At 36.3% G+C, this 15,574-nt stretch overlaps 2 protein-coding genes across 3 annotated transcripts; both read right to left on the reverse strand.

Annotated features, from left to right (window-relative positions):
• Nucleotides 1–54: 54 nt before the first annotated feature.
• Nucleotides 55–9,847, reverse strand: LOC109046464 (insulin-like growth factor-binding protein 7). Its single transcript, XM_019064210.2, has 5 exons — nucleotides 9,362–9,847; nucleotides 5,112–5,221; nucleotides 3,449–3,556; nucleotides 3,068–3,194; nucleotides 55–1,680 (listed from the first exon to the last, which is right to left on the reverse strand). The coding sequence occupies exons 1-5, from the start codon at nucleotides 9,774–9,776 to the stop codon at nucleotides 1,661–1,663; spliced, it is 780 nt and encodes a 259-aa protein (XP_018919755.1). The 5' UTR covers nucleotides 9,777–9,847; the 3' UTR covers nucleotides 55–1,660.
• A 98-nt stretch (nucleotides 9,848–9,945) lies between these two features.
• On the reverse strand, nucleotides 9,946–15,275 carry LOC109046465 (cytochrome c oxidase assembly protein COX18, mitochondrial). 2 transcript variants are annotated; one of them, XM_042769951.1, is made up of 7 exons: nucleotides 15,119–15,275; nucleotides 14,059–14,486; nucleotides 13,004–13,104; nucleotides 12,235–12,401; nucleotides 11,989–12,104; nucleotides 11,277–11,384; nucleotides 9,946–10,738 (listed from the first exon to the last, which is right to left on the reverse strand). In XM_042769951.1, the coding sequence occupies exons 2-7, from the start codon at nucleotides 14,473–14,475 to the stop codon at nucleotides 10,571–10,573; spliced, it is 1,077 nt and encodes a 358-aa protein (XP_042625885.1). In that variant the 5' UTR covers nucleotides 14,476–14,486; nucleotides 15,119–15,275; the 3' UTR covers nucleotides 9,946–10,570. The 2 variants fall into 2 exon arrangements, with proteins under 2 accessions (XP_042625885.1, XP_042625886.1); XM_042769952.1 differs by lacking the exon at nucleotides 15,119–15,275 and adding an exon at nucleotides 13,402–13,565 and having other exon boundaries at nucleotides 14,059–14,191.
• Nucleotides 15,276–15,574: the final 299 nt, after the last annotated feature.

Below are 15,574 nucleotides of genomic sequence, written 5' to 3' on the forward strand. Positions count from 1 at the left end.
TTGTGATCATGAAGACATGATTTCTTAGTTTTTCCGCACAGACAACACACTGTATGCCTCTTCAAGTGCATCTTTATTCATTAGTGTTATACAAATATCAAAACATAAACAGATGCATTAGATTCTCAGACTTTTATAGGACAAAACTTAATTCTACTGTAATTTAGGAACCAATGTAAAGTATTCATTCTTAACACCCAGAAAATTAAACTAAAACGTCCTCTGAACTACAGTATTTGTGACTTGTTTAGTGTAAAGGCCGGGACACACCAAGCTGACTTCAAACTACTAGCGGCGACGAAAGCCGACAGGGTTGTCATCTCGCGTCGGCAGCGTCGGACCAAAAAGCTGCGCTCGAACACACCGCAAAACTACAGCCGATGGCAAACTAATGTGTGTTCTGCGCATGAGTGAGAGGAATTAACTGTCTATATCAGGAGTTATCAATAGTATATATTTGTCATTCAAAAGGAGAAACCGAAACAAAGATATACAAAACAAAGCAGTGCTTGCTTAACATGAATATCAGTAATGTTGATAACTTGAATCATTTTAAGTGGCTCATGTTATGAAAACATTAGCATATAAGAATGTTTGGGAAAGATCACATAACATCACTTTCTCGGGCACTGACTCGTTCGCTAAACTGAACATCCAATCAGAGCTCTCACTCTCGCAGACGGCCCCGATGCCTATTCAACATGTTGAATCGGGCAAACTACCGCCGACGTGAGCCCGACGAGTGGAACACACCAAACAAACTAGCCCGACCGTTGGCTTGGTGTGTCCTGGCCTTAATTGTCATGGCATTTACTAAAAAAAAAAAAGTCTAATTTTGTTAGCTTTCACATGACAATATTCTCTTTATTCAGCTCAGAGATGTTCAAACCAGGGCCTGCAGGCCAAATTTGGTCTCAAATAGGTAAAAAATAAAACATACCATTGATGCATATTTTAATTAGTAATTTAACTTTTGTATTTATTTAAATTTGTTTCTTTTTTTAAAAATGATTTTTTTTCCTTTTCTTTAAAATTTGAATAAAATCTAGTTGGATATAATGCAACATTTACTTAAGGCCCATGGTTTTCAATTAAGTATGATTTTTGGCCCATTATAGTAAAACACTTGAGAAACCCTGATTAAGATTAAGTAGTCTTCAGCTTTTTGTTTTGACTGAACCTTGGAGGAACAGCTAAAAGTCTAAAAACACAAATTGTGCACAAATAGTTGACGCTCAAAATAACTGTTTTTCAGCACCACAGACATCAACCAAAAAAAAAAAAAAAAAAAAAACCTAAAGGAATGAGTATAATTTGTATTATCAAAAACATCTTGAAAAATAAAGCGAAGCAAAACATGCATATGATAAGTGAAGATGAGATATTTGAGTGCCTTCACATGCATGCGAGAGTGAATGATATGATGGCCGGTTGGTGCTTTACAGTATTGAAGTTATGTGGGCAGACTAATTGAAGAGTGAGGTAAAGTGTATATTTGGATTTTTGTGAGTGTCTCTGAAAAGCTTCTATAGAATAAAGTGCCCATGTGCGAGCTGCTGTTTGTGGTTCAGGCGGTGTGAGAGAGCAGTGATTGCGCTAGATGCTTGTCATCAGTGCACAGGTGTAGTGTTTCAGCATCTCAGTCAGAGGCCATGTCCTCTTACAGCTCAGCATCTCTCCCTGCATACAAACAGACAAGAGGCACCAATGACAATGAAGTCTTAGTTTTTTTTGTTTGCTTTTAGTTTGCTGCACAAAAATGAATATTGTGTTATACAGTCAAACAAAGGTATTTGACATTAGATAAATAACACCTAAAAACTAAAATTCTGCTCCAAAATAATCATAAAAGTAGTTCATGTAACTTGTGTGCTATATTCCAAATCATATGTGAGGAACCAGTTGAGATTTAAAGGTATAGTTCACCCAATAATTAATGTTCTGTCATCATTTACTCACAAGTAAAAGTTATTGAGTTCAAAAGAAGATATTTTGAATTATGTTGGTAACCAAACAGTTGATGGTAGCCATTCACTTACATAGTATTTTTTGTTTGTTTGTTTGTTTGTTTTTGTTTGTTTGTTTTTTCCCATGGAAATCAATGGTCACCGTCAACTGTTTTATGGAAGATAGGTTTCTGTTGAAAGATACAGGTTTGGAATAACTTAAGTGTGAGTGAATGATGACAGAAGTTTTATGTTTGGGTAAACTATCCCTTTAAACTTTTAATTTTGTATTATTTATGTATTTTAGCATTTATTAATATTATTATTATTTTTATATATTTTCAGTTTTAGTTTTAGGTTTAGTCATTTTTATGTGCTTTTATCATTTTTATTATTATTATTATTTCATATTTTTGTTTACATTTTTTCAGTTCCTAAAAGAACTGACACTTGTCATTTTTTTTTTTTACTTAAACTTATTTTACTTAAGGTAGTTCCAAAGAAACATTTTTCTTTTTTTGCTTCTATTTAGCCTTCTCTGTCCCTAATAGAACTAAAAATTTTGCATCTTATTACATCTTCACCTTGTTTTATTTCAGTTAGTTCTCAAGGAAACGTTTCTAATTTTTGCTTATATTTTATTTTTATTATAAAACTGTCATCACAATGATTCCAATGCATGGGAAACAGCAGCTTGGACATTCTGCTATACATAGAAAAAAGAAAGTCATCCAGGTTTGGAACAACATAATGGTGATTAAATGAAAATTAGCTAGCAGGCTTTTTCAGAAATCATTCAATCTCATCTGCTGGAATTTTTGATCATGCCTTAGTGAAGCAAAATTTTAAAGGACTGAAACTAGGGTATGTTCCTCACAAAATTGCAACAGTAGAAACTCTTGTCAATTCAAAAATCTTGCTCACAGGGAACTGGCAGGTGATGGTGGCCAAGAAAACAGCTTGGCATGATGGGACACGTTCTACACAGCCATGTGATGCACACATACATTTCTACATTTTCTACTAATGCAGGTCTTTTATGTATCCTAAAGCATGAAGTAGGTGCAAATGGACTGATTTATTGTACATCAGTCAACCACCGTTCAACTGCACTCACTCACCCTTCTGGGAAGGAATGTCATTGATGGAATCCACCACGTGAATGGTACCCACAGCCGATGCTTCGCCCTGAATGTTGCTGGCGTGACACTCGTAGGAGCCCTCCTCATCCTTGGTAAGTGGAGATATCTGCAACAGATGGCCATCAACCGTCGTTTTCACTGAATCAGTTTTCAATGTTTTGATAAGTGCAGAGAACTCCAAACGAATGCAACCTGAGATGAGCCTAGAGAGCCTTCAGAGCAGCACTGCCAACAAAAAATGCTGTAACGGTTTTGTTGCGCAATAAATAACACTCATAACTTACAGCAGAAAGCTTGTAATAGTTATGCGCGGAATGATAAATAAACAAAAGAGTGTATATTTAGTTAAAACACACTTACTAGCACCCAGCCAGTAGCCTCATGCTTTTCCGGACCCCCGCGGGTCTGGACGGCCAGGTTGTCTTTGTCTCCAGGGAGTGGAAGAGTCTTTTCTTTGCTATTAGAAACCTATGAGAATCACAACACTCATAAAGATCTTTTACTTTTATACTGCATGGGTTCATTCAAAACAAATTTCAACATATAAATCCCTAGCACATGATTTTGCAGCATATTAAAGCTTGTTTGTTCTGTGGTGACGTTGGTTATGCGTGATTAAGTTTCACAAGACTCTACAGAAAGAACTTTCATTCACACAGATTATTAAAGATAGTTTTTGAGTTTTTCTCTGTGTGTAGTTCGATAAATAACAGCCATCTGAATTCCTTTGAGGTCATGAGCATTTATGGCAATGCTACATTAAAAATTGTCTGTAAACAGGAAGGAATCTTCCATGTTGATTTTTCACAGGTGTTTCCATGTTTTTTAATACGCATTGCATTTATTCTATGTTTTAGGGTTAAAAGAAATGTCCATAAAATGTCCTGGCAGAAAATTGTTTTTTCTATGTATTTTTCCATATAGGGTGAGGTAAACATAAGCATATTACTGAAGTTACAGTAAGGCTATGGAAATGCCTCTATTTTGCATATTTCTAAGGAAATACACATTTTCCTTGGATATTTTATTATCTGAATATCGGTTTGAGAATCACTTAATGTCTGATGAAGGCTTTGAATTTGGCAGAAATTTTATTGTTTTTAAAGAAAAGTTACATATATGTTTGTAGAGTGAGTGTTGAATTTTTTTTCTAGTGTTCAGTATCAATTTGCTATATATATATATATATATATATATATATATATATATATATATATATATATATATATATATATAATGATCTAATAATTATTTTTAATTTATTAACTATATTTATAATTGTTCTTATTATTTTTATTGTCGCTGTTGCTGTTATTATTTAATGTAATGGCAGTATTAACTTATAAGTAAAAGAAATTAAAGATTATTATTTTTATTATTTGCAAATTATGCAAATTTCTCTAACTTTAGAAAATACTCCCCTCGCTCTTTCTCAAGCCTGTCTTCCAGACTTTGTCTTTTACTACTTAAACTTTTTAATCTCCTTCTCTAATCTCATAAGACGCTATAAGTAGTTTTAAAGATTAATATTTCCCAGGGTTTCAGATTTTCTGAGAGAGGTTAATAAGGACCTCTTTTTTTCTGAGAGAGGTTAATAAGGACACCATTAGTCATTTGTGTATCCAGTCATCCGCTGTAGCAGTTCATATTAGTGACCTACTCTAAAGCAGTACAAAGCAGTGCCCAGTCCCGTGGAATTCTTTGATTCTGTCTTTAAGGAGAAAGCCTATCTCCTTTAGTTCTAAAATAGAAAAATGTGATAGCTGATGACATGCTTGATAAAGTGCTTCCTGCTCTGATCCCTCCCTTGTTTGTGGTGCTATTGTTTCTGTGCTGTTATTCATAGCAGTGGACATCCTTTGGCATAGCTGGAGCTGTACTGTATGCACAAACACATCCTTCCCTCTTTTCCATATGGGTTTTGTGTCTGTGCTTTAGGACCTGATACATGAAAACGTATCAGCTCAGACGTTAACTACTTGCAAAAGCAATATCGATAGAGTAATTGAAATCTGTTCTTTACCTTTCTCCATGTGAGCACAGGTGTGGGTATCCCGGTGGCTTCACAACTAAGGAAGACCTGTGAGCCAGTCACGTTCCAGACCTCTCCTGGAGCTGTTACAATAACTGGTGCTGCACGGAACACAAAAGAAACAAAATTATTTAGAAGATGCATTCTAGTTGCATATTATAATATAATAAGCATGCCATGCTTAAGTTATCAGCATGTGGGTTTCCCTCATGCCTGGTTGAGTAAGGAATTCTGGGACAGAGTATGCACACTGCACTGATGGGCGGACTGTAATACAGACAACAGCTGTTTCATTGCTTCTAGTGTTAAGTGTGTAGTCACTTAAAGGAATAGTTTACTCAAAACTGAAAAGGTTCTTTCCAAAACTGACACAAGGGTCCGTATGACTTTTCCTTCTTTAAACAAATAGAATTATGAATTAGTATGATTAGTATAGAATAGTGACTGGCTTCAAAAAATATATATCGTTGTCGTCGGCATCCTTCTGTCTCGTAAGACAATGGAAACTGCACCATGGGGCCTCTGTACATTTGCTGAGTTACAGTGCCTGCTGTGAATGTACAGTCCAATACACATTTTTATTAAAGATGTGGTCCTACCAGGAAATGCCCAGACTCCATCTTAGACTGTGAAGATGGGTGACATTGAGTCTGTGTTCCTGGTGGGAATATACAGTCCATGCTTCAGTATGCAGATTTGATATACCTTCATATTATAAAAATTGTTGTTCTCAATCGTTGCATCAGTAACCACGGTCTCTTTTGAGTAGAGTTCCCGATAATGCTCTGCCCATCTTTTCAACTGCTCCCCATGATCGGTTATGATGTCACCCCGAAACGGATTTAAGGGGTGATACCTTGATGATGCTTGGACCGAAAGCCTTCTTCATTCCCTCATACATTGAGCGGATGTTGCCACAGTCAGCAGAGAGTTGAATGCTCTTGCAGATGTTCAGCCAGAAATCATTGGCACATATACAAGCAATCCGTTGGGTCATTTCTAGCCTTCCTAAACACTTTAAGAGCTTTCAGTGAAGCCTCTTTCTTATAGATAAGCAACGCTTCTCTTTTTGCACTGATAGCCGGCTCAAGAACAGTCATTTCCGCCTGGAACCAGTCTTGGCTCTTTCTTTCCCTCTTTCCAAAGATGTCCAAGGTGGACACGTAGATGACTTCATGAATATGCTTCCACCTTTCTTTGACATTGCTAGCTAGACAGTCTATAAGGGCTTCTTTAATAGCATTGACAAATTCCTCACAATGAGCTGGAACTGATGTCACAGCTGTATTGATATGTGGGCATCCTCTCTGCTTTGAGCTGTAGCATATAAAAGATATAAAAGCATCGTAAATGCACCTTAAAAGTAGTCCATACGACGTGTGTGGTATATTCAAAGTTGCATTGAATGGTAAACTTTGAGGATTAGATTAAAAATTCACTCAACCATTATGACTGAGTTGTTAAACTCAAAAATCTAATAGGTCTATAGTCCAAAGGAATAATTAAGAGATAATTAAGTCGTGATAATGAGAAAACTTTCGCTATGTTGCCATCACAAGAAAATATGGAGTCGTGATTATGAGAAAACTTTTATGTCGAGATCACAAGATAATTATGTTGTGATAAGACAACTTTCATTATGTTGAGATCACAAGAAAATACTGAGTCGTGTTATTGAGTAATCTTTTATGTCTAGATCACGAGATAAGTCTTGATAATGAGAAAACAACTTTTGTCACATCGAGATCACGAGATAATTAAGCTGTGATAATGAGAAAACTTTTGTTATATTAAGATCACAAGATAATTAAGTCGTGATAAAGAAATTGCACATGTATGTCTGCAAGATGTCCGTTAAAGATCACTTCATGTGGAAAGCATCTGCTGTGTACAAACATCTGACTGATGTCTTTAAGATGTCAGTTTTACATACATTCTAAATCATAAAAATTCTAAATGTTTATTTGACGTCTGATAGGAAACGTCCTATAGACGTTTTGCACATGAGAAAACACTCTAAAAAAAGACATCTTGAAGATGTATGTAGACATCAAATAGACGTCTCTGTGATGTATGTGTGCTGTCGTCGATGTTGAGATCACGAGAAAACCAAGAAAAATAATCATAATCCATGGCCTCTTAAGACTTCCGTAAGAGGGTAAGTAAATGATGACTGAATTTAAATTTTACCATTTTACAAGTTTGACATGCGAAATGTTATATCAAATTTATGATTTTAAGTATGGGGCTCTCTGTAATAGGCTAGTCTGATTCATCAGTCGCAGCATTCATAAGTCTTTATTTATTTCCTAATATTTATCAATGTATCAATCACTGGTCTCAAGTTTTTATACGAACGCAACTGGTGCTATCTAGTGTATCATACATTGAAAAAAAATTATCTCAGAGATTATTATTATTTACAAAATAGTTTTGCAGTGTCTTGTTGCTTATTGCTCATTGTAATCGACTATTATTTTCTTAGCATAAGAATTGAAATGATAAAATAATAAAGTAAAACTAATCTATATAAATCGAATCACATGTTCATTTATATACCATCAAAACTAAAATATGAATGCCATATCTCCAAGTATGATACACAACTTGGTAATTCAGGTTAACTGGGACATTTCTCGTGGCAAAAAGTGTTCCAGTTTACCTAAATTCACCCCTATATTGTTGAAGCCCACATACACTTGTTACTTTAGAAAAGATAACAAAAGGTAGTAAAGGTAACAAAACATGTTTACCTGACATACTGATACCTTCCCAGATAGCACACGTACGTCTGCAAGATGTCTGTTAAAGATTTCTTGATCTGGAAAGCATCTGCTGTCTACAAACGTCTGACAGACGTCTTTCAGATGTCCGTTTTACATACATTCTAAATCATAAACATCTTAAAGACATCTAATAGACGTCTATTTGACATCTAAAAGGAAACATTCTACAGACGTATTGCAGATGAGCAAACACTCTAAATGCAAAATAGGCGTCTCCGAGATGTACGTGTGCTATCAGGGTTGTAGTTGAGGAGTGTTTCAGCTCTGAGTATTTCACTCCTACTGAGTTCTGTCATATTGTCAACTTGTTGGGTTGATTAGCAGAAGCCAGAGGTCAGAGAAAGCTCTACTGGAGAGGCATACAGAATCCTCTGGCTGTTTTAATCCCATGCCAAAATGCTGTTGTAATGAATTATACACAGGTTCACTGATTCATGCAGTCTGACTTTGCTTTAAAGCAACAGTCTGTCTGTGTGTTCTGCTAAACGAGACACTGCTATTTGATCAAGCTTGATCTCCCTTTTCAAAATTGAAAATCTACCCGAGAGGCTGGAATTTCAGACATCTCTATTCAGGGATAGCGGAATGTTACCACCCTGTATGAAAACAATGGCCTCTGGCCTGTTCCGTTTTTAGCCTTAACACACTTTCAAGGTATCTGTCCCTGGGACAAATGAAATGTTCACACACAAAGTACAGGACGGGTCAGTGTATGAGCGCTCTGGGAGAAAAGACACCCAAACACAAGCACATGACTGCTGAATCATGTAAGTGATTGCATGATGCAGGGAATTAACAAGCAAAAAAATTATCTAAGTAGTTGTTGACGCAGCTGTGCAAATAAACCAGCATTGGATTTCTTTGCACATACACTTTGAGCCTTGTGATCATCATGGTTAAATTCTACATTGGATGAAATAAAAAACTGACCTTTAAATGGCTGCGGGTGGTTAGGAACACTTCAAAACACGAAATATTCTTGCAACATAAACAGTCAATCTAAATTCAAACAGTGAGCCATTATAAATATAAATTATAAAACTGCAGGCACATAATGTTTTGTGCCTGGTTTGGTTATTTGTCAAAGATGAAGCAACATATTGTACTTACAATATTAATACATTGGCCCCAAAACTTTAATCACACTCAAAAATTGTAAATTCTGAATTCCATTGCATTACATTAATACAAAATGCCTTCAACTGAATTCCTAGTCACAGGCTTCATTGTGACAGTTTACCCCTTAGTATGATTTATTAACCGGAATATCACACACACCTAGGCTATATGTGTGTAATATTCCGTTTAATATATTAAATCTAACGTTCATGATATATTGCAGCCTACATGCACTATTAATCACCTTTATTTAATCTAAACATATTACTTATTTAAGTTATTATAGTGTTGACTGCTAGATACAGAGACGGTCTTACTGTGTTTGAGGCATCTCACCTTGAGCGCATTTGCCCTTGTTCTGAATCTTAATCTCGGGTTTTTTCTCCTTCACTGCTTTCAGACTTGCTTCTTTCAGCTCACAGCCGCTTTTATAGTTCACGCCGTCAGTGCCGCACACGGGATAGTTGCTCTTGCACACGCAGACCCCTGATTTACTCTTCTTGTCTTTGTCGCTCTTGACGCACTCGAGTCCGGACACGCAGCGCTTGGCTGAGGCTCCGCGTCCCCCGCACGGCTCTCCCACCCCGGACGCGCAGAGCTCGCAGCAGCCGCACGCGTCCAGCAGCGTCCCGGAGGAGCAGCCCTCGGCCGGCAGAGGCGCGCACTTACTCGGGTCGCAGGTGCCGCAGCTGCGGGGCAGCCGGCCCGCGGACACCACAGCAGACAGAGTTAATAACAGAAAGCAGATCATGGTGAGGTGTGAAGGGTCTCAGGCTGGTTTAGAGTCTGCTGCTCCTTTCTGCTTTGGGATGGAGATACAAGACCCCGCCCAGCTGGACCATAAACTTAAAATAGCACAAGTAAACATATCCTTCATTTTTGGCATAGTTCTGTTTTTGTTGGCATAATTTACGGATACCATGGAAAGTTGTTTTTTTTATTTTTATTTTATTTGTGCAAACGTGTTCACTAATGGATTAGAAGTTTTTGGTGGTTGCGAGGGTTTTCTAAATGGTCGCAAGTGTCCCAAGTCAAAAGAGGCCAAGGCTGCATTTCCCAAAAGCAAAGTTGATCGTAGAGATAATACTGTTTTCAATGTATTTTTGATTAAATAAAGACAGCCTTGTTGAGCTTAAGTGACTTCTTTCAAAAACATTAAAAAAAACTTTTGAAAGGTAGTGTATACATTGCACACCTACACAAAGATATTTAAAAAACTATTTTATAACAACCCTTACACTTTTTTCCTCTAAAGAATTTGACATTTGTTTCTACCAGGACAGAATCGTAAGCCAAAGTGTGAACAAGTAATGTTGGCCTTAGCAAAAATTGCAGACTTGTTCCTTTTTTCACTATTAACTTTCATTTTAACATTATCCTTACATTTTACTACAAAGCAGATTTTAATAAACACATCTGACTTGCATTTGTTCTGCCATATTCTTCTGGTTACAGTGTCATGTTGGATGAATTCCCACTATATTCACAGGCATCCACTCGTTCCGTTCAGTAGCTGATGATCTAATTTGCCACGTCCACATCCATCTATTTGATGTATTTGGCTGCAAATGCAGCTGCAATGTCCTTGTATGGCGTTTCAGAGTCTGAACGTGTTGGAGGGATCCGACAGACGCCCCGGAAGCGAGGGGATCTCAGGAGCAGGTTATGTGCCAGGCCAACACAACTTGAGCAGAGCCAGTACAGAGACATGGACTAGGAATTAAGGAAAAAAAAAAGAATAGAAATCACCAGGAGTCATTAAAATTTCTAATATGAATATGAATGAGTAATATGAATTTTTAAATTCAGAGTGCTGTTTTTGTGAAGCATTCTCAACTTATCTACTGCTCCTACATAAAAATGAATGGAGACACAACACAAATACGTCAAGGACTGCTAGATAAGCACAAGACATCGATTTGTACATCTGCTGAAGATACCACAGAAAAGCTGTACAACTTCTCAGCCCTTTGTAACTATTCTAACTATGCTTCAAAAACACAAACCTCCTGATGCCCCCTTTTGTCACAAGATCAAAAGAGTCAGAGCTATGTGCAATAAGGGGTATATCTGTGAAGGTACAGAAAACATGTACCACTGCGGTCTTTTGAAAAGCACTTGGAAACGTGAGTGATATTTATTCATGTCATACAAGTTGAAACCTGTCCAGACCTTCACGTAATGTAAAGTTACTGTACACAGATACAGCAGATAATGTTTGAACGGAGTTGCTGAGGGGCGGGACACTTACAGACGGGACTGTGGCGGCTATAGGAATCATCACCAGAGAAATTCCTCTAATGAAGTTAGTCACAAACTTTTGAAACTTTGAAGGCTCTAGCTGTCTGAGGGCGAATATCTGGAAAAATAGATTGGAGAATTATGAAAAACATTAATTGGTGAATTATAAGATCTCGTAAAACCGGTCAAAAACAAGTAATACTGTAATATTGTATTTTTAAAACAAAAATAAATAAAAATAACATTATAATAGATTAGAAATAGGCAAATAATTTTATATTAATAATAATAATATTAATGCTGCTCAAACAGTAGGAACTTGCAATGCCAAGGTCATGGATTCAATCCACAAAGAATGATGAAACCGATGATTGAATGCTGTGTCTGCCAAATATATAAATGTAAGAGTAATTTATTTTATATTATTATGGATTTTTATAATTATGTTGTTATTTAACAATTCAGACAAAATAAACAAAATCAAACAAATAAATAAATACAATGAATTATTAAATTAATTATATAATTTACTGAGAATATACTTTGTAATTAATTAATTAGAAATTAGAACCCCACTGTATATTCATTGTTTTGACTATATAAAGAGTGGATTGCTTTCTTAGTCAAGTTTCAAAAGCTAGGAGAAATCAAACTTAATGTTAGATTGATTTTAAATTACATTAATATGATGTTGTAAGTCCAAATCTGGAGAACTGCCTCACCTCTGTGATAAGCAAATTGATGAGGCCAAGAGAAACTGGCACGATCCAGGTAGAGTCTGGGAGAGTGAGGTCAGGGAACCACAGAGCGCCACCTGTTGCCAAACCTGCATCTGATGCTGATGAATGTACAGAAATATGTATGGGAGTTCATTAAAAGCCTCCCTGCAGGTGATTATAGGGTGGCATTGCTAAATACAAACAACAAAAGAACATATGTGGAACAACTGACTGATGAATGCAACTCACCAAGGGGAACATGTCCCATTCCCAGGCTGAGATTACGCAAGGCCAGTGAGAGACAAACCCACATGGGCAGCTGGACCCAGATCAGCAAACTGGCCTTGAATGGGTGGCAGTTATCCCGAACATAAAGCTCAGACACGATTCGTTTCAGGTTCTTCTTGAAATGGAACCTGTGGATGCAATTATTGTAATGTACCAAGTGGCTGACATAAATTTAGTTTAGTTTAAGTGTAGATGACGAACTACATTGTACTTTTTTTTTCAGACCATGTCTGTGTGAGGAAAATGAATCTTGTTCAGTAAAAATATCTAAACATCTTTAAAAAAAAAATAAAAAAATTAATGGAGAAGCACAATTGCATAGTTAGATATTAGAACTGTTTTTTATTATTGCATAAATGTTTAATATTTAACAATATAATTAATTATATTTAAGTTTAAAAATAAAGTTTTACAATAAATATATATAAAAAAATAATCTCACATTTAAAAATATTTAATATTTTCTTATCCCAATGGCAAATAAAGTTTACTTGTTTTAATCAAAAATCTTGATTACTTGTAAAACTTGTCAAGAAAAAAAAAGGTAAAAAATCATACCTTTAATAAATATCTAAAAATATTTTAAATTAAATTTAAAATAATGTTTATTATTATTATTTTATTTTTTTGCAGATTAATTAAATTCCTTTTTTTCTGAGACCTTTAGTATGGGCTTTTTAAGACTTTAACCCAAGACACTGCAGATGACATGAAAACAATTCTTTCCTACCTGCATGTTTTCTCTGACCAGCCCTTCTCTTTGGCTTTAACAGAGATCTCAAAGCGTAACTGGCGAGCCAACACAGCTATCTCCTTCTGCAGAGCTTCAACCTAGCTGGGGCAAAAGGGGACAAGGGTTACTCTTTTCCAGCCAGAAGTCCTTTTCAAGTCTTTCCAAAAGATACAAAGTCCCTCGCCTATTAAAACAGTAATCCACTGCCACTGGGACTCAAAACATAAAAACGGCCTGGATGGACCAGTGTTTTGACTCAGCTTAACAAATTACAAAATATTTTCAGTGGCTACACATGAGAAACTCGATTTAAAAAGGTCAATTGATTTCTCCACATCTCTGCTTGTGTTTAGATTTCAAAACATCGGTTTACACACTACAGCTAATGTTCTCACACTGTGAGGGGAGGCACATTCTTTTTCTCTTTCAATCCTCCTTCTTGGCAAGAGAAACATCCCACGGCTTGGAAGAGTGGCCGATAGAGAGACTCTTAATAAGGCACATGATCTCCAGTGTTTACTCTGTGATATCTGCTGACCTCCAAGATGTGCCGTACATACTGTAAACAAATTCACATGAGAAGGGGCTGTTTACTCGACAGTTCACATTAAAACATGTCAGAAACCAACACTCTCATGTTGCAACCTTGACAAATCGTGGCAAATGTTTTCAGCCATCAATCAGCCATTCAAAAGGCAAACCTCCATTCCTGGCCCACCCAGACCATTTATAAAATTTAAAATATTCATAAATTGAATACACATTAATGTGATGCAGAGATGCTTTAAATGTTTTGTCACTTGTTATAGCTGATTAATATACAAAAACGCAACAATACATGGAAAAAAACTGGAACTCAAATAACACCGAAGAGATGTCAATCGTAGGAGTAATGGAAAACAAAAAGGGAAATAATGATGCTTACTGACCCCAAACTTTTGAATGGTTGTATATAGTAGATAGCTAAAACAACAACAACACCAAAGCTAACAATTTACACAACTTAAATGTACATATAAATGTACAATAATTACAACAACTTCTAGCAAGACCTTTGCAATGATGATGGACTGATAGATCCCCAGGGGGAGAGTGATGGCGGTACGCAGGGCCAGCGTCGTGCACATGATGCTGGCCCACCACGGCAGACCCGTCATCTGTTGAGTGGACACAAGGAGCTGCTCTGTGAGGTACACGGGGGTAGAGTCTGCAACACTCTCATACCAGCTCGGTCGGTCTGTGGTTATAGTTCTTCTGGGCTCCAGCCCCAGGGTCGGTGTGATGGAGGCATGGCCAGCTAAGAGGGGTGACCGGCAGCAGAGAGGCCGGATGCTGTGAGTCCTGGTGTCCAGGTAGGAGGAGCCCTGAGAGACACTTCTGATGTGAGGTATCAGTGTTGTTAGGTTGCCATAGTGACATATCCGTAGATTCACAATGGTTGTCAACCTGGTAAACTTCGGCCACATCATTATGGGTAAACCTCTGATAAAAAACAAAAAAAAAACATCAAGGTCTCAGCAATGACTGCACACAAAAGCAAAATCCTTTTTTTCCAGTTTTGCAGACATATCCTGTTTTTGTAGTTTTTTTTTTTTTTTTTTTTTTGTAGAAAACATCCTGCTTTTGTTTTTGCATGTCTCGAACTAAAGCAATTGTTGCAAGCATGGCATAATGATTTTAATATGCAGGTTTGGTTCATTGCTTGTTTATGATTTAAGATTAGTTTTTTTTGTGTCCTTTATTATTTTTATTGGATGATATACAAAATAACCTTCTATGTATTATACACTTTACGTCTTTCTTGCTCTTGACACATAAATTGTATGTCATTTATGTTATATTTCACCTTTTTATGTTCTGCATATTCTGCAAATCTCTTTAAAATAATACTTAAGACTATTAGTATTATAATAAAGCACAAAAATGTGGATAATATTGTTCGAAAATATCAATTTAAAACTAACAAAACGCCTGTAGACCACTAATCAATAGTTATAATAATAATAATAATAATAATAATCATTATTTTTATTTTATATATATATAAAACACCTTTAACCTGGCCAGAGTGTTACAGTAAAGTTAACTAAAAGAAACGTCAAAAAACTTTACCTTCGTTTGCAGTTCAAAATGTAAGATAAGCAAGTTGTATGTCAAATAATTTGAGCGTTAAATATGTACTGAAACATTTTATTTTTCCCAGTATATCTATCCTTTTCATTCGGAATGTCAAAATGAGCGCAGCATGACAAGTCGCTTGGTTATGACGTCATGGACATCGCAAAACATTTGCGTCACCGGATCGTTTAATTTTTATTTAAAATAATTAAGAACGCATCACAACTATTACAAACTACAGAGTAGATTTAATGTATTCTAAAAGCGTATTATTATTATTATTATTTTTAAATAAATATAATTCCGTTCGTTGTTGACGTCTCCCAAAGCTCCACAGCGCCATCTGTTGACAGCCGCAGGTCAAACAGAGACAGAGGCGTACATAGGAACAACACCGGGCCAAGTTCATTCATCATGCTATTACAAAAGTTTGTATACAAACGATTCCCG

This window comes from Cyprinus carpio, chromosome A14 (genome assembly GCF_018340385.1).
Source record: "Cyprinus carpio isolate SPL01 chromosome A14, ASM1834038v1, whole genome shotgun sequence".
In the NCBI taxonomy this organism is placed as follows: Eukaryota; Metazoa; Chordata; class Actinopteri; order Cypriniformes; family Cyprinidae; genus Cyprinus; species Cyprinus carpio.

Coding starts and splice junctions, on each gene's coding strand:
- LOC109046464 (XM_019064210.2), bottom strand. CDS start 9,776: ATGATCTGCTTTCTGTTATTAACTCTGTCTGCTGTGGTGTCCGCGGGC. Junction 5,222..9,361: donor CAAGGGCAAATGCGCTCAAG/GTGAGATGCCTC, acceptor TGTTCCGTGCAG/CACCAGTTATTGTAACAGCT. Junction 3,557..5,111: donor CTGTGCTCACATGGAGAAAG/GTAAAGAACAGA, acceptor TGATTCTCATAG/GTTTCTAATAGCAAAGAAAA.
- LOC109046465 (XM_042769951.1), bottom strand. CDS start 14,475: ATGATGTGGCCGAAGTTTACCAGGTTGACAACCATTGTGAATCTACGG. Junction 13,105..14,058: donor AGTCCATCATCATTGCAAAG/GTCTTGCTAGAA, acceptor TGCCCCAGCTAG/GTTGAAGCTCTGCAGAAGGA. Junction 10,739..11,276: donor TAGCCGCCACAGTCCCGTCT/GTAAGTGTCCCG, acceptor CTTAATTCCTAG/TCCATGTCTCTGTACTGGCT.